Source organism: Notamacropus eugenii, chromosome 6, assembly GCF_028372415.1.
Source record: "Notamacropus eugenii isolate mMacEug1 chromosome 6, mMacEug1.pri_v2, whole genome shotgun sequence".
In the NCBI taxonomy this organism is placed as follows: domain Eukaryota; kingdom Metazoa; phylum Chordata; class Mammalia; order Diprotodontia; family Macropodidae; genus Notamacropus; species Notamacropus eugenii.
Genome location: NC_092877.1, coordinates 51,072,892 through 51,092,508, shown reverse-complemented (window position 1 = coordinate 51,092,508; position 19,617 = coordinate 51,072,892). Strand labels below are relative to the sequence as shown.

General features: G+C 35.3%; 1 protein-coding gene and 1 non-coding gene across 3 annotated transcripts in view; both read right to left on the bottom strand.

Annotated features, from left to right (window-relative positions):
• Positions 1–1,879: 1,879 nt before the first annotated feature.
• The window catches only part of NSD2 (nuclear receptor binding SET domain protein 2), a 109,951-nt gene continuing 92,213 nt past the window's right edge, over positions 1,880–19,617 (bottom strand). For both annotated transcript variants that reach the window (XM_072620015.1, XM_072620016.1), the window contains exons 20-23: positions 10,022–10,163; positions 8,916–9,022; positions 7,355–7,559; positions 1,880–3,583 (exon numbers count right to left, since the gene is read on the bottom strand). In XM_072620015.1, the coding sequence (XP_072476116.1) occupies positions 3,312–3,583; positions 7,355–7,559; positions 8,916–9,022; positions 10,022–10,163 (726 nt within the window). In that variant the 3' untranslated portion in view covers positions 1,880–3,311. The remainder of the gene's footprint in view (positions 3,584–7,354; positions 7,560–8,915; positions 9,023–10,021; positions 10,164–19,617) is intronic.
• LOC140512945 (small Cajal body-specific RNA 23) lies at positions 10,264–10,390 on the bottom strand. Its single transcript, XR_011969997.1, has one exon.

Below are 19,617 nucleotides of genomic sequence, written 5' to 3'. Positions count from 1 at the left end.
TGTTCCCAAAACTCTCTGAGAACCAATTAAGTGAAAACTTTGAAATATTAACTTGAAAAAAGCTAACTTGTGCTATAGCTAGTTGTTTCATCAAAAAAAGAAAATTTCATTTTGTCAGTGTTTGTGGCCTTACTCTGAAATATAAATATGTGGAAAATTACAATATAGAAAATTCATTTGTTTAAAAAAGGATCACTTCTAGAAAGAAATCTGTAAAAAAAAGTTCATTCTTTTTTAGAGACTTTCTAACCCAGATCATAAAAGAATTTGAAAAAATTAAAATGATGCCAACAGAATATACTTCTTAGTATTAAAAATACTGACAGTTTACTTACTATAATGTTTGAAAGCTTGCGCATTAATTAGGAGGAAATAGAATATTTTGACTGATTTTAAAACAATCCAAATTTTAAGAAACCAGTCAGCCACCTTCACAACAGGTAAGTATTTTAAAGTCTTAAAATGGATTATTATTCTGTAAAATCAATCAGCCTTGGTGAATTCTATCATGTGACACATTTGGTTTTAGTACACAGTAATTTGCATGATGTTTGAATTCCGGAGAAGAGAAATGGTCAGGTTCTTTTCCTTATAACACTTTTTCAGTTCTGGGGGATAAGGTGCAGATTATTTTCATGAACAAATCCTTTACATCTGCCTCAAATATTTCTAAGAGGCTAATTCTAAGAAGAAAATTATCTAGGTAACAATTTCCCACTGAATGAGTATAATTTCTAGAAATTAACAACACAAACATGTGGAATGTTAATGCCACTAAGTGACTAAGTGGCCCAAAATGTCTTTTAGGGGCACATACATGTATTTTAGTTGAGGGTGGAAGCGGTGAGGTCAGGGAACAGCACCACAGTTACCATCAGCGAAGTCAATTTTTTCTTAAAGATTCAGTGCTCAACAAAGTTGTTAAAAAGAGGCTCCATGTCCCCAGGCGGGTTCATATTTACGGGGCTTTGAAGGCCTCCCCGCATGCCAGGTCCATCTATCCGTGATCTACCTCAAACATGTGGCAGTTTCTGCAGAGAAATGCTGAAGTCATCTCTGAGGTGCTTCCTGAGGTTAACCTGCCTGGTTACAAAATGGGTAGTTACAATGTTCTATTTCTCATAACCAGTGATACACAGCAACCTAATAAAGCAAAGAAGACAGTGGAATTGAATTTCAAAATCCACTTGACTTCAGGGTCAGTTTTCATAACTATCATTACCAAAAGTAGGTTTTTGTAAATTCCTTTTCAAGATGGATTTTATTCTCAGCAGATGTTAAAAGTAGTTGCTTCTCAAGTATTTTCTTCTTTCTTAGGGAAAAAAAGTTGTTAGAGATGCTCACTTTTTTCTCCTTTACCTCTTTTCATTCAGTCACCTTACTATCCCTTGTGATTTCCCTATTTCCCTTCTTTTATACCAGGTAACCTTGGGTAGAATAAGAGAGAGAGGGACTAGAGGGATAAGAAATAAACTGTGAGCTCTTTGGAATTTACACCTCAAACTTCCAAATATCAGAATGAATTCTCAGAGCAGGAAAAAAACTTTTAAAAAAGGGAACTTATTATCTCTCAAATATTAATACCATGGCTGGGTGCTCTTTTACTTGTTGAAAAAATAGAAACAAAAAAAAATCTCACAATGGAAATCAGTGTTAAGACTTGTCCCATCTTAAAAAAAATCGTTAACTTGAAACAGAGAAAAGAACTGAAAGAGGGTAAAGCTAGCCTTCCCCCTATTGTTTATAAATTTTGTTCCACAATCAAAGCAAAACAATTATTCAGCTATACCCCCCAAATGCTTTCTTATTATAATGTTGGATAATGGCATATTTTAGACCAGTATCATTTCAAGTTTTAAATGAAAAAAGACCCACAAAATTTGCATGTAATGGAAATAGCTTTAATCATCAATAATTCTAAAATCTAAATCTTTCAAACCCTGAAAAAATACTTTTGAAAAAATATACATTTTTATGATAGACTATGCTTCATTTTTTTTAAAGGGCTACATAACAGATCTGCACTATAAAGGCGAACTATGCTAGTACGTATAAAACATTAAATGGGCATAAACTAGGGGCATCTGGGTTGGATCATGATTGCACAGGTCAGAACTTGTTAGCAACTCTGCCCATCCATCCTTATATCAAAACACCTATGGGGCAGGAAACAGTACATAAAATCATTTTTTTCCCTCAATTATTTATTTTATCTTTTAGCCTAAACAGAAACATACACATGGCAGGTCTAATGTCCCTATAACAGTCAAGTTCACATTTTTTTTAATGAAAAATCAGGATATCATCAATAAACGTACATTTCAATTAGTAATAATTTGTGAAATGAGACTTAGCAAATATATATTTTGAGATTAAAAGCCAAAATAAAAAAATCATTAAAGAAAAACCAAATGAAAGAAAAACCAAATAAAGCGTTTTCCCAAAATGGTGAAGATGACAAGATGACTGTGCATTCAAAAAATATGCCCATAAGAGGTGATATGATTTTCACCATGGTGGCCATTTTAGGAAAAGTTGTTCCAAGTTTGAGACTCTTACAGCTCTGAAGACTAAAGTGTTACTTATATTTTAGTTGTAATCTATAAATAGGAAAACAAAGAATATGAAAAATCCTCTAAACTCCCCCCTCACTATCCTAGGGTGCTCCTCTCCTTATAAAGGGATATACATTTCTGAGAAAATATTTCACATTAACAAAAAAAGTTTTACAGTTTGCTGTTTTTATAAAAGCAGGAGAGATGACCAAGCTCACTGTTTCAGAGGAAACTAAGTTAAAATCTTTGAAACAGACATCACTGTGGTATCTTCTGAACAAAGACACTGAGCAAAGGTCAAGTTATTTTTGTTAAACACTAAAAGTGTTTTCTTTTAGGAAATATGGTTTTCCACCTCACATACCTTTCAGGTGAAGTAGAAAATAGGCGTCAAATTTTTTCAATCATGCCTTTTTTATCCCCAAATGCAGGAGGGAACCATTACATTCTTAGAAATTCAAGTGTAACTGTAATGTTGTGTAATAAGTTTTGTTTGTCCTGAAAAATTCTGAATTGTGTCTACCACAATTCATTATCAGTGCAGATACAGCAGAAACTGCTAGAGATGGCTCAGTGGATTTAAAAATGCTTTCCCCCAAAATGAAACCTGTACACTTATTAGATATGTAAAACTGTGTCCTTCGTTGACCCTATTCACAAGATAGACCCTTGTATCTACAAGATAGTGTTGGCAGTTAAAAACAAAACAAAACAAAAAAACCACGCACAAACACACAAAACCCCTGAAGTCTGTCACTATTTGAACTCTGTTTTTCTCCTCCAACACCTTCTTTTCTTTCTCTTGGGCTTCAACTTGGTTGGTTCTGGGAAGGGTTTCTCAGTCTTTGGGTTTCTAATAGATTCTACTCCAAACTCATGTTCAGAGCAGCATAACCGTCCATCTTGTGTGGTGCTGAAGACTGTCCCATCTTGGTGGTCCTTGCAAAAGGAATTTGGGCAAAAATGACAAAAAGAAACTGATGGTTTGCCGCATACATCACAATGATGCCAAGGGCATTCCCATTTCCCTGTAATCAAAAATAAAAAATTAATATTCATAAATGTTAGAATTTTTTTAAATCCCCAAACACAAAATGTCAGTAAGTTTAGACTTTTGCCTATATAGTGACACCATTTGACGTAGAACAAGTTTCAAAAGAAGTCTCAAATTAGCTCTTATACCAATGGCATATTCATCAAATTCCATAGATATGACAGTCTTCCCATATGTCAGTTATGTCACTCAAGACAAATTAAAAAACCACTGTAACAACTGGAAGAACCTTGGTGTAGCACTAATCAGGAAAACTAATTGATTTAAAAAAAAAAATCATGAGTTTCACAGAGGTCCATGAAAAAGGCCACAATCATAACAGGTCACAAAGGTCCTGCACCAAGGAGTCACTGATTCTCTCTGGTTGCTTAAACAAAATGTTTTGTGGACTACAGCTATGATTTCACTGATATAAGGAACTCCTGGTGAGGACATGCTCTGTACTAATGTAGATCAATACTAGATCTGCCACTTAATTCTGGAGTGGCCTTAAGGGCATGTTTTGGTTTGACCAGGATAAAAATGCAGTACAAGCTGTGTGATCTCAAACCCTCCAAAAAGCTCTTTATCTGTGATGAAAAGGTGCCTCTTGGTTACTTGGATTTTCATGTGCTCCACAACTACAAGTATTTCAGAGACTCCAGTAGGATAACATTTCTTAATATAGCATTCAGACTCTGATGAAGTCTAGTCACTTCTTATAAGCCAGAGATGTATCACAGATCTCAATAGGCTAGAACGCTGTGAACTGCAGTTCAAAGAATATGGAATTTAAGAAGACCCTGGGATCAAGTTAAAATATTCTAACAAATGGCTATGTTTATAACTAATTTTGTTATAAAGACATCTTTAAAAAAGGATTGATATCTGTGATAGTACCTTATTGTTTTAACTAGCTAACATTTTAACAGAAAAAAAATTGCCAGGCAGTCAGTTCCTCATAACTGGAAGTCTTCAAGTACAGGCTAAAGGAACACGAAATCAAAATATTATAATAAGTATTCCTGCTCAGGGATGGACTGGGCAGTACAGATGAAGGCCTCTTTGTACCTCAGATTTTGTATCAGTAAGGTACCTAAAATTCTCTTGAAATAGAACTGAATATAGTAGAAAGATTGATTCTTTAAGCATTCATAGTGCACATCTAGGTTCAAATACACAGTTTTGTACTGCTTTGCCAAATTTGCCGCTTTCAAAGTCAGGATTTTGCCTAAAGATTCAACAGTGCCATCTAGTGGGGGAAGGGTATATTCGAACCTGCATATGTAGCTAATAACCACATGATGTTGACTCTCAGAAAAGGATCTATTTTTTCATTTTTCCCATCAAATTTAATCATACTTTTATTAAGCATTTGTTACAAATAAGGAAGTGTGCTAAATATATAGGGTGCCCTGAACAGGGCAAAAGAAAGGTACGTGGTAGGTGTGAGAGAGCAGTGACACAGGCCTGCACAACATTCGACCTGCGGGCTGCTTATGGCCCATGTGCCGCCTGCAGCCTTTGAATGGATTCTGGGCAGCCTGCGAAAAATATAGAGGATGTAAAATGGCACAATGTGCCATTTCGGTGGGCCGCAAGTAGCCTGTGGGCTGTATGTTGTATAAGCCTGCTGTTACATATAACCAACAAACTCCTAATTGCATGAGTAAAAGATGACCTCTTTCATGACAAAAAGAGAAGATGATCATTCTATGGTAACTATGAAGAAAGTCTCCAGAACATTGGGTGGATCTTCTGGGATGAACTTTTGGGAGGAAATGCATAACTCCCATAGGATGGGGGGCATTCTTTATCACTGGAGGGAGCCCCCAAATACTGAACTGTCATTTTGAGTATTTATCAAAATGGCTATTGATTATTGTTTAGAAAGTGAAGCCAAGATCCTTATGGAAGGCAGCATGCATAGATAAAACTGTTGGATCATAGGCAAGTCACTTAACTCTGCAGAACTTGACAAACCTACCTTACAGGGTTTTGGTGAGGGTTAGGGATTCTACTTTTGCCTTAAATCCTTGCACAAAACTGAGCTGTCATGAGGAGGAGGGGGGCAAGGGGGAGGGGAAGAAGGAGTACTTGGGAACAGCTCTAGAATTATAAATGTTAGGAGTCATGGAATCCAGCTCCACCTTTTGATCAGTGAGGAAGTGGAGGCCTTGTGACACAGGTAGGAGTCAAACTCAGGTCCTGAGGCTTCACATGCAGGGCTCTTTCCCCTGTGCCAGAGGATCTGCACCCAGCACAGTTTCGTTAAGGTCATGTTGAACCAACCTTAAGAACAGGAAAATGTGGTAGATACAAAAGACCCAAGTTTCATCTAGGCGTTGGCCTTGTCTCTGGAAACATCCTCATGAACCAGGTGAAGAGAGGAGGATTAGACAGTAACACAGAGCAGATTCATAAAGTGTGGAGTGTTCCAAGGAGTATTACCTGATAAATGTCACCCTAAAGGAGGTTTCCAGTGAAGTATCACAGGACTTTGACCTCAACTTGCTCTGTTTACTATTTTTAGCAATGACTGAGATTCAGGAGAAGGTGGAGAGCTTATTTGAAACCGGGAATATGACACAAAAGTGGGAAAAGTATGATACAATGGAGGACAGAAATCACAGTAAAAAAACTCAATAGGCTAGAACAATGGGCAGATTGTAATATGACATCATTTGAGAAACCTATGAATTTCTGAACTGAATCAGGTTCAAATAATCAGTTTTCCAAGAACAGAAGAGAGAAGATACAGCTAGACAAAAGTTTACATGAGAAGAATGGGTGGCAGGGGTAGGGGGGCCCACATCAGGTTGTGGTCCCTACAATGAATGTAAACTGGTAACAATGAGCAGAAGTCAAATGCCTGGAAGCTAGGATGTAATAATCTGGCAGTTCTCTATCCTGGTTAAACAACATCTAGCCTACTATGTTTAGTTCTAGGACTGCTGCATAAAATGAATGTGGACAAGACAGTGTGGGCAAAGGAGTGAGACAAGGGGATTCAGCACTAAGACATGTGCATTGGATGAAAGATGTCAGGCTATCTAATAACTTGAAGCAGACTTCGCTGTGAGTGAGATGGGAAAAGCTATTCCTCTATCTAAAGGAATCTCATCTGGAAAAAAGGATTATTGTGATTTTCTGGGGCCTAGGAAGGCAGAGCCCGGATCCATGAATATAAATCACAAGGAAGTAGGCTTCAGCCAAAATAAAGAATAACTGCCAGAATAACAGTCAGAAATCTCCAAAGTGAAGTGGTCTGCCTTGAGGACTGGTATGGTCATCACTGCTTGAAGTCTTCAGTTCAGAAAGAGCCTTCTGAATGACCAGGAGATTATAGAGAAAATTTATTCCTAACAGGAAAAGTTGATGATCTGGGATATTCCTTCAACTTGTGAGATTCTATAATTACAAAGAATCACTGCCTAACTGTACAGACACTATAAACCAAAGGAGGAATATAAAAACTGCTTGACAAAGAAAAACATGGATAAAAAACTAAGTAAAATACGATTATAACTGAAAGCAAGCAAATGTTTAACTGATTAAAAGCAATGATTTGAGAGTCAAGAAATCTTTGTAAACCAATATCATTTTCTTCATCCTATCTATAAATAATGATGTATTATTACATGTAATATGATGAAATTAAGATGAAACATATTAAGTTGAAGTAGTATCTGAAAGCATACAAATATGCTAATTTTAAAAACATTCTAGAAAGACAATGTGTTATAACAATCTAGTTATAACTTACCAAAAGGTCGTTTAACCAAACCCAGACAGGAGAGATGATAAGCTTTAGTACAACATTTCCGATCACATAGTACCAGCTGACCCCCATCACCACAACGAAAACAATCATCTTCAGATTCTTTCTTTCCTTCACCTTTTGTTCTACGTCTCCTTGTCTTTTTCTTGGTCTTTTTGCCCTTTTCCTCTGAAGAAAGAGCAGCTGAGTTCTAGGGTAAACAATAAGTTGTGTTTACTTAAAATAAAACACCTCTCAACTGAAAAAAAAAAAAACCACGGAGGGAATGCTGACAATTCAAGAGATTCAAAATCACAAGAAATTTTTAGAAAATTCCCTATTGGAACATGAAAGTAACTAGGATAAATTCCATATGGGGGGGAGATTTTTTTTAAAACAACTTACTAAATCAGTGTGAATAAATAAAAAAGTATCTCAGGTAAAACTTATTCATCTTAGGCTTAATTTACCTTAATATGCTAAAAAGAACAATGAAATTGAAAAACAACAAGTATAAGAACTAATGAGACAGCCCTCTTGCAACAAAGGTGCTAACATTATAGAAAGGGTGAACTTTTTTTCAATTCCCATTTAGGATAACTAATGACAACAAATTCATGTTTTATTGTTCACAAAGTGCTTTTCTCTCAACCACAAAAAAGAAATTGAATAATGGAGAGTTGATATGACTTGCTCATTGTCGGAATTGGAGCCAGACTGAAAGCCAGATTTTCTGATTGAAACATAGAAAAAAAATCACTGAAGGTCACATATAAATACAATTTACATTAGTGCTTTACTTTTCCATTATCAATCCCACTCTCCTCCCTATGAGAAATAAAAATATAAAATGTTATACTTACCAACTTCTAAAATTAAGAACACAGAACATAATTTAAAAGTATCAGCTCTGGGCTGCAGGACAAGTAATTTGAGTAACAATACTCCGAAAATCAGGTGACATTATATAAAGAGCTGGAAATGAGCCTCAGGTCCAAGGTTCCTTAGCCTTGCCTTAGATGGTCTTGCAGAGTAGTTCTGGCTCAGGCAATGGTTTGTTTTGGCTTTTTTTAAACTCTGCCAGACTCAATGATATTCTTGAGCAAAGAAGTTAAATAACAATGTTAACTGATTAACTATATGTGACCTTTAATTAAGCAACAAGAAATATTACCTCTCTAAAAATCTGTAGAGAAAAATTAGGTGTCTTCCATTGATTCTTCTCAACGACTTTTGCCTCTTACCTTCCCAATAAACACTAAGAATTGTATACCCTTCCTATTCCAGTCATGTTGATTATTAAGTGAGAAAACTGCCAATTTTTAGGAGTTCTCTTTAGGACTGACCAATGACCAAATTTCTAAATGCCACCATTTATTAAGGTATATTTATCTGAAGCAAATAAAGTTCATTGAGGTAGGGGGCAAGGTAGAGAAATAACTTGTACCACATAACATGTACCTTCCTGTATGCGTTAAGGAAATTTATCTTGCCACACATCTTGCTGTACAATTTAATTGTCCTTGCTTTAAAAAAAAAAGAAAGTTTAATTAAATTATTGCTGTACCTTTGGTCTATCACCAAGGAATCCACTACAGTTAGAGGCACCACATCGACAGACAGTTTTTTCATTGCCCAGACAATCAAGGTTGTAATTAAAAGTCAGTTCTGTCCCTGGGAAAAGAAACTCATTAGCATGAAAATGTTTATCTTCTTTCAACAATAATAAATTGTTCTGCATTATGACCACAAATAATATTCTATTGGTTTTAGTATGTATATTTAAATATACTTTATATAATCTCCATATTTGTTTATTGAAATTATTAGAAAAAGACCAAGAAAAATAAAATCCTTCACAATAAAGTAACTTAAGTGCTGAAACAAAACTATGGACATGGTGGGGAGTATATTATCCTATTTTTTTAATCCTATTGTAGAAACTATACAAATTCTCTTATCAAGAAGGAGAGAAGAAAGCAACTTACTATATGTTCCAATCCCTTTGCCTGGTATTCAATACCATCCGCAGTTTGGTATGTCTCACCTTTCAAGGTCATATTAGCTTACCGCACAATCTACACTCATGGCACTTCCATTCATATTCTGTCTTCCTAAGCCTCTTTATGTCATCCTAGGCTACCTCCCTTTAAATCACAACTCAAATGTCATATCCTCCCCCATGAAGTCTTTGATCTCTCCTACTGGTAAGTGATCTTGGCTGATACTCCCACGTTGGGTTTTATATAACATTGGTTTTCATCTTGTTAGTGAACTAATGTATTACTGGGTTCTACACTTATACTTAACAGCGTATATCTTATCCCTTTCCTGAACTATCAGTTCCATGGAACAGGAACCAAGACTAATCTAGACTGTGTAATCAATAATAATGATGATGACGGTAATAATCGCTACTATTTAGATAGAGCCTTAAGGTTTGCACAGCATTCTGCACGTGCTCTTTCAATTGATCCTCACAACAACCTTGGGAGGCAGATTATTATTATGATCTCCATTTGACAGATGAGGAAACTACAGCTGACAGAGGTCAGGGGAATGGCCCAGGGATAGCTAGTGCTTTAAAAATAGTAAATTCTTAGAACTGATGGAGTTTCCTTGAGCCTGTTCACAAATACTGGCCATGGGGTCTTTACCCCAAACCCCACATACCTGCAGGAATATCACATACAGCAAACAATCCCACACGAGTGTCTCCATTTACTGTCCATTTCAGAGTCTCACAATTTGGCTGGCAGCTGTGATTCATGAATCGAGAATAGTTTCCTTTGGGACCAGCATCAATTATCCGGTCCTAAAAGTTAGAATACCAATTTTAAGACATGTTAGGTAAAACTTTGAAAAGCTGTATCTTTTTTTCTTAAAGAAAATAAAAACTGCAGGTAGAATTTATTTGTTGTACTGAAAACTGTGGTGTATCATATGAGCTGGTATATGACACCCCCAATCCAGTACTAATTATCTAGCTCACTTACTGGCTGTCACAACCACATGGAAGGGACTTAAGTTTTTAGTGAGCACTGTTAAAAGTAACAGAATGACTAAGACATTTTAAAAACACATTCAGCATTAACCTTGTACATAAGCCACATTATCATTAGCCTTCACAGGAGTTATTTGTGAATTATCTGTGTATGTATAGTAAAACCACTGATTTATTAGTAGAGATATAAAAATCAGTATCGAATTATGAGGAAGAATGAAAGAACGTAAGCCATCAAATTAAAAAGGAAACCAATTTAATTGATTTCAACAAAGCCCTGATAGCAAAATCATAACTGAATTTACCTGCTTTATCTTTTGTGATGTTAAGAACTCTCCACCATATTGTACATAAAAGATATCTAATATTGTTACATAGTATATATATGTATACATACAAAATGTACACACACACATGTATACATACACATGTATAAAGCTATCTAATTTGATTTTCTTCTAATTTGTTTGTGGTATGACTTTTAACATATTCAAGTCACCCATCTATTTGGAGTTTTGTAGTATATAAGTTGTTGATATCCAGCTAATTTCTAACAAGCTGTTTTCCAATTTAACCAGCAGTTATCAAGTAAGCAGTTTCTCTAAGTTATTAACGTCCTGAAGTTTATCAAATCCATGTGCATCTGACTGTTTTCTACTTGTCAGTCATTCTACTTGAACATGTTTTATAGCAGAACTGAACTGATTTGAATATTGCTCTGCAGTATAAATTGAGGAGTAGAAGTGCTGTTCCCATTTGGTTCCCACTTTTCTTCATTATTTCCCTTAAGATTCTAGGTATTTTGCTCCTCCAAATTAATTTTGTCTAGTTTTACACTGTATCCTCTGGTAGCTTGATTGATATAGCATTTGGTTTGTAACTAATTTAAGTTGTCATTTTTATTATATTGGCATGGTCCAACTGTAAGCATTGATCATCCCTCTAGTTAAATTGTTCTTTATATCTATACCAGTCTGATTGTACTCTTGGTAAATTAAGCCCCAGGCATTTTATAGTTATTTGCAATTGGATTTCCTTTCCGGTTCTGTTCTTCTACATTTTGTAATTGCTAAATAGAAATGTAAAGATTTTGTGGGGTTTATTTTGTATCTTGATCCATTACTGAGGGCTATCGTTTCAATTAGTTTCTTTCTTAATTCTTTAGGATTTTCTAAATAAACCATCATGTTAACAGGAAATAGGATTTATACTGTCATCTCCTCTTTGTGTCTTCTCGTTGCTACTGCTAGCATTTCTAGAAATATGTGCATTTAAACAACTTTGAGGTACCACCTCACACATATCTGATTGACTAATATAACAAAAAAAGGAAAATGATAAATGTTCGAGGCAATATGAGAAAACTGGGACACTAAAGCACTGTTGGCGGAGTTGCAAACTGATCCAGCCATTCTGGAGATCAATTTGGTAGTATGTCCCAAAAAACTATCAAACCGTGCATACCCTTCGACCCAGCAATATCACTACTAGGTTTGTAGTCCAAAGAGATTTTTTAAAAAGAGGGAAAAGGATCTATTTGTACAAAAATATTTATAGCGGCTCTTTTTGTGGTAGCTAAGAATTGGATGAGGGGATGCCCATCAACTGGGGAAGGGCTGAACAAACAGTGGGACATGATCATGATGGAGTACTACTTTACTATAAGCGATAAGCAGGGTGATTTCAGAAAAACCTGTAAAGACTTGGATGAACTAAGGCAAAATGAAGTAAGCAGAACTAGAATGTTGTACACAGTAACAGTCATACTGTACGATAAATAACTGTGAATGACTTAGCAATTCTAAGCAATACAAAGATCCAAGACAATTCCAAAGGACTCATGATGAAACATGCTATCTGCCTCCAGAGAAAGAACTGATACTGTCTGAATACAGACTGAAACATACTATTTTTCATTTTCATTTTTTTTGTTTTTGTTCTAGTCTTCTTGTACAAAATGACTAATATGGAAATATTTTACATGACTGCACATATGTGACCTATATCCAATTGCTTATTGTCTCAAGCAAGGAATAAAAGAGGGGAGGGAGAGATAGAATTTGGACCTCACAAATTTAAAAAAATGTTACAAACTTTTAATATGTAATTGGGAGAAAATAAAAAATGCATTCTTAGTTTATTCCTATATTTATTAGGAAATCTTCTAGTATTTTACCTTTGTATATAATTGTAATTATGTGGTTTTAACTTACTGGTCCTTCCACATTTTACTCCCCCTCTCGCCCTGAAATTGTGTCACAATGGCTTTCTATCTGTTCCTCAAACAAGATATTCCAAGTTCAGAGTATTGTCAATGGCTGTTCCCCATTCCTAAAATATTATTCCTCCCTCCTTATCTCCCAACACCTGTTGGCTTCCCTGAAATCCCAAGCTAAAATCCCACCTTCTCCAGGAAGGCCTTCACAATTCCTCTTATTTATAAAACTTTCCCTTTGATGATTATTTCTACTGATCCTGTATAGAGCCTGTTTGTGCACAGCTGTTTTCTCCATCTGATTGAGCTCTTTGAAGGAAAGGACTATCTTTTGCCTTTGTTTGTATCTTTGGTGCCCTTAATTGTCATTGACTGGCCTTTCCTGATCCCGCAGTATCTTCCCTCTACCGTTTATCTCCAATTTCTCCTGTGTACATCTTGTTTGTACACAGTTGTTACATGTTGTCGCCTCCATCAGACAGTGAGTGCTTTGAAAGCACGGACTCTCTTTTGCCTTTCTTTGTATCCTCAGTGATTAGCACAAAGACGAGCACATAGGCAATAAATGCTGACTGAGTACTTACTGACAAGTAAGATTAACTGGCTACCAAGAAAACAAGAGGCACCAAGGTGGCTCCGTGGATAGAGAGCCAGGTTTGGAGTCAGTTAGACCTGAGTTGAAATTCAGCCTCAGACACTTAATAGCTGTGTGACCCTGGGCAAGTCACTTTGCCTTACTTTCTTCATCTGTAAAAAGAGCTGGAGGAGGAAATGGCAAACCATTCCAGTATCTTTGCCAAGAAAACCCCAGATGGGTCACAAAGAGTTGGACATGACTGAAAAGACTGGACAAGAAAGTAACAAGCATTTAATACATGTTCACTATGTGTCAGACTTTGTGCAGAATTCTAGAAAATCATTGTGCTAATTGTTTTCCTAATCTGAATCATCCTAATTATAAATCCAAATCGATTCTTTTAGTCTTTTTACCTGGATTATATTTATATTTTAAAAATCAATATGAATTAGTAATATTGGTCTATATATTTCGCCTTTTTTACTTTATCCTTATCTAAAGGTATTAAGACTATAAAAAAAAGAAGCTTGTTTTCCCTTTTGATTTCTGAGATTAATCTGTGTAATGTTAAGCATGATGGAATTCTGGAAATCCATCTGGACCTTCCCCACTCCCGCCCGCACCCCTCTAGTTCAATTTCTCCAAAATTGAAGTAAACTCCTTATTTGGTATTCTGTTATTTAGGCATTTAAAAAAAAAAAAAAAAACCTCTTAATTTCTTTTAAATTATGGTTTTGATCATTTTAGAAATTTCTTTGTCATGCTTTTTTTTGTTCATTTTAAATTTTGTTAACTTTCTCTACCTTTTCCTTTTAATGAAATTAGCTTTTGGCTTTATTAGTTTTACAGCTTTTCTGTCTTCCAATTTAACTATTTTTTCCCTTATTTTCAAAATTCCCTTCTTTGTGCTTTGGGTTCATCTCCTGATTTTCTGTTAAATTTCATATTTCATTCCTTAGTCATCTCTTTTTTCCTACTTTGTTAATGTGTATTCTCAGGGACATAAATTTTTTCCTTTGAGGGCTACTTTTGCTACATTATGGAAATTTTGGTATGTTGTTTCACCATTACATTTTCACAATTATTATTTACTGATAGTTTCTATGTTTTGTTTTTTAACCCAATTATGGTTCAGAATGTCATCAAGTCTCCATTTGGGTTATTTGTTTGTTTTCCCTGTATTGATTGCAATTAAAGTATCTTAGTATTGATATTTTTACATTTATTTATAATTTCTCTGTTACCAGCTTTTGTAAAGATATGGCTGATTGCACATGTATAACTTATATCTGATTGCTTACTATCTGATGGAGGGGGAAAGAGAGGGAAGGAAAGGGAGGGATAGAATTTGGAACTCAAAACTTGAAAAACATGTTAAAATTGTTTTAACATGTAATTGGGGGGAGAATTATATATAGATAGATAATGTATAGTACTAAAAATGTTAATTTTAATATTTTATTCAGAAGATACCTTAAGTCTCTCTAAAAAATCTCTAAGTGTTATTTAGTTCTGTATTTTCTCTTTTGTTCATCTGTGTTGTTTGCCCAATACTTCTGATCAGTAAAGCCTCTTTTTACTACTGAATTACTAGTCATCTCTTTGAAGTTCAATTGAAATTTCTAAAGTGAATTTAAATACTATGCCATTTGATAAATATGCTTAGTATTTAACACTTGTCCATTATCTATAGTTCCTTTAAGCATAACCATTTCCTTGTTTATTTCTATTGGTATTGTGAGTTTTTATTTTTGTTTTTTTTTCTGATTATATTTGTCTGATTGCAATCCCCTGTTGCAGGGGGTTTGCAGAAGTGCTTCTTAAACTGGGGGTTGAGATCCCATATGGAGTCATATAACTGAATTTGGGGTTGCAAAAAAATATGGCAATAGTAAAAGGTTTCTGAACTTGCAACAACCAAAAATTAATCCAAAATCAAGCACATAATGAACCCAAGGTGTTTCTGGCAGTGCTGGCTTGGATTCTGAACACACAACATCCACACTCTGCACTGCGCGTGCGGTCACACCGCTGAGCGCCAACCAACACTACCAGAAACCTCAGCTTAAATTCAAGACTGCTGCATGTTAGGAATTGCAGTGTTTTTACTGTATATACACAATTTTAAAATGAATTTTGGCTTGCGATTAGGACAAATTTCCAACAATTTCTGAAATTACTCTAAACATACTTCTACCATTTTGTACTATATATTTATGTGAAGGACTGTTCTCAGCACTTAAAATTATAAAATCAAAATGTCAATCAACTCTGAAAAGCGTTAAAGATGCTCTATGTCCTGCAGTATCAAATATTCCACAAGACTAAATTCTTTATGCAAAAATAAACAAATACATCCATCTTACTAGTATGTAAATTTGCTTTCATGTTTAATTAATGGTAAAATTTTATATATGTATATATATATATATCAAAGAATTGTTTTAAAATATATTTCTTTATGATTTATTATCAGTAAGTGTTTGATTTGTATACCTATTTTATATACCTATATACCTGGAGTCATGTAAAAATTTCTTGGGCAAAAAGGAGTTGCGAGTGGAAGAAGTTTAAGCAGTCCTGGTTTATAATATGCTTGGTAAATTGAACCATTCTGGCACTCTTTTAAAAAAGTTTGATGGATTGATTAATCTATTCACGTTGAAAACTGTGATCCTTAGGCTTCTAAGTTCTTCTTCATTTGGGGTGTTTAGTATGGCTCTCTGTTTTCATCTCTTTCCCCTTTAAAATAAGTATCCCCAAGATTAGTTTGAGCCAATCTATAACCACATGGGCTCTCTCTTCCCCTCATTTCTGGATTTTACTTCAATGATTTCACCTTCTTCATTTTACATATTTAACCATCTCTCCTCTTCTATGCATACCCTTCCCTGCTCAACCAAGTGGTTATTTCAAAATCCTTTCCCTCTCCTTTCAAACTTACTTTTATTTTCTTGATTTTCTTTTCCTGATTCTTTTTCTAAGTAGTTTTCTTTGTCCTCTTCATTATTTAGTTTCCATTACAGTCTATTACTCCTTCATTCTTTCTGAGTTCTTCATGGAGTGAAAACTTCTGAAATCTCAATTTTGAACTCTTCTGAAGTCTCAATTTTGCACTCTCTCTTCTAACCGATTTCTATATTATTACCTTAATATATTGTTCTCCATCCTCCTTTCTCTCCTGCTATACCTCCATCTTAGAAATATTAATTTGTGGGGGAAGATGGCAGCAAGAATGCCATCTGGTAATTAACATGTGGCTCAAATCCTGCAGCCCAGTCCCAACCCTCCTGCATTTCCTTCCCAAAGACTGCACTGTCTCATTTTCAGCTCTGTGTCCTCCACCCCACCCTCCATTCTAGGTGCCATCTGTCGCTACAAACTCACATATCCTTTTCTCTTTGGCGCAGGGTGCTACCAATAGAAGTCTACATTCTCCCAGGGAAGACAGCTTCCCAATGCTCATACTCCCTCCACTCTGATAAAACCAATCCTGAGATTGCTCCCACAAGAATACATCCCTCTCCTCCCTTTTTAGACCTCTTCTTCATCCTCCATTTCACTCCTCCTGGGCAACCTCACCCAAGCTATCCCTTCATAGTTCCCCAATTCCCCCATGGACTTGGGAGTACCATTTGTTTTCCTATGCAGATACTGGTTCAGTCAATTTAGTCACATAATAAAATGGACTATTTAGTGACTTAATAATAGCTAGTATTTATGTAGAGCTTTCATGTTTGCAAACACCTCATTTTATCTTCACAACAACCCTGACAAGCAGGTGCTATTATCATTTTACAGATGCAGAAACTAAAGCTGGGAGAAGTTAAATGACTTGTCCATGGTCACAAAGCTAGTAAGTGTTTGAGGCTTACTTTGAACTCAGGTTTTTCTTATTCCAAATTCCATACTCACTTTCAGATACCAATAGATATTATTATAGAAGGGATCAAATTTTTAAAAATAACTACATAGATAAATAATAATGTATCTAAGTTTAGCAGTATTTACAGTGAAAAAATAGAATAACTGACTCAAAATAAGAAATTAAAACCCAACAGTGTTTTCTGTTAATGGTACATATTAATGTCAAGGGTTAGGATAATGTTTGTTTTTATTTTGTTTCTAAGGTTTTCCACTAGACTCATGCTCCAGTACCTAAACGGAGTGTGGAGATGACCCTGGGTTCCTGAAACATATGTCAGCTAAATGTATGAGCTCTGGCAAATCTTAACAAACCAGAAAGGTTTTGAGTATAAGTTTGATCTTTGATTGAAGGCCACTGATCTAGGGATCAATTTGGCCAAGTCTGGAAACTTTGTCAATAGTATAGCATCCAAAATTTTTTCACATATAGAACCTCTCAAAGACTATCTAAATTATATAGGGGTTGGAAAAAAAAATCTGCACATCTTTTAAGTATTTGTTTCTTGGGCAGCTAGGAGGCACAGTGGATAGAGCTCCAGGCCTTGAATCAGGAATACTCCTGAGTTCAATCTGAGTTGAAATCTGGCCTCAGATACTTAATAGCTATGTGACCCTGGGCAAGTCACTTAACCCTGTTTGCCTCAGTTTTCTCATCTGTAAAATAAGCTGGAGAAAGAAACTGGCAAATCATTCCAGTATTTTTGCCAAGAAAACCCCAAATAGGGTCTCAAAGACATGGCTCAACAACAACAAAACTTGATTCTAATATCCTTTCCTTAGTAGTCATATATAGCTTTATATCAATATGTATTTTAACAAGACAAACTTTGAGATGTAGCTCAGAGGAGCAGTCAGCTTGCTTTAGTCACTTCCTATTATTGAAGACTCTTTACTGTCCTAAAGTATAAGGATCTTGTCTTATCTTTCTTGTTATGGTCCATCGTGCTACAACCACTAACACACACTGATACACAGTAGGTTGCTAGGATTTGTTCTTGGCTTGGCCTCTGCAGCAGTGATGCTAGTTTCCCAGAAGCCAAACATTCACTTGTGCATGAAAACATAGTATGATATAAATGACTGCTAAGTGCCTGAGAAAGAGTACTATCCCCTGAGACTCCCCTGAGAACAATGCAATGAGCAACATGAGGTCTGCTGGTCAGTCAACAAGCATTTATTAAGTGCTTACTATGCATCAGGCTGTATGCTAAGTGCTAGGAATACAAAGAAAGAGAAAACAGCCCCTGCCCATAAGGAGCTCACCTTCTAACTCTATCAAGTACAACAAAGATAAGGTGTCCTCTAGCACCCTAGTATGGCTTGGATTATCTCCTCTAAAAATATTTTATGTTCAGAGCTCCCTTAACCATAAAGCCTTTTAAATAAGTAGGTGATGGATTCTCTTCAATGTTTGCCCACTAACTGGTAACAGACTCTTAATATCTCTTACTTTATATAAAAGGTACAGTGTTAATGAAACCCAGAAGGCTATTTTTTAAAGATGTTCATTTAACTTCCCTTTAAGAAAGCCACTACACATTTTAAGGAATATGACAAATACGTAAAAACAAGTCTTCTGCAGATAGAATATAAGCTGCAAGAGAGCAGCAACTGTTTCAATTTCTTTTCATTTCTCAGTACTTGGCACGGTACCTGTGCACATAGTGGACAGGTAATAAATGCTTTAAGGCTGTCTTTATCCTTACATTCAAATATGGGAAAATCTGATGTTCTAGGAATTTTTCATCAATTCAAAACTGATTAAAAACTTCATGTCAGACCAATATTTTTAGTACCCAAAAACCCCAATCACAATGTGAAGGCTTATGTCTTAAGATATATATATATAGATATATAGATATATAGATATATAGATATATATGTGTATGTATATATATATTTTCCTATTCTTTGGACTTTCCTCTATTCTTCTTTAAATTTTTTTTCTAATTCTGAATTTAAACATTCAAAAAAATGGAAGCCTGCCTGTCTGTATACACAGTAGAACATAAAAAAAGAAATTCTAAATGAAGCCTGTGAACCTATTTCATAATACTTTATATAATATATATCTGCACACATGTATTATATATGTTTATATGTGTGTAGACAAATATACACATATATACGCAATTTTGTAGATATATAGTTTTCAAAATGGTCCTTCTTGTCTGCTTCTTTTTGTTCCTTCTGAAAAATATTTTAGTGGCCCTCTTTTGGGGCATTATTCTTACTAATCCCTCCCCCAATTAAAAAGAAAAAGAAAAAAAGAAAACCTTGTAACAAATAAATATAGTCAAATAAAACGAATCCACAGCCAGAAATGCCTGTCTTTTGCTGCCCCTCATATCTATCACTTCTCTGCCAAAAGGTCGATAACTTGCTTCACCATCAGCCCTCTGCAGACATGTCTGGTGACTGCACTGATCAAAATTTTGAAGTCTTTCAAAGTTGCTTTTCATTACAGCGTTGCTGTCCTTGTGGAAATTGTGCTCCTGGTTCTACTCACTTTACTCTGCATAATTTTGTACTTGCTAAAATTCTCT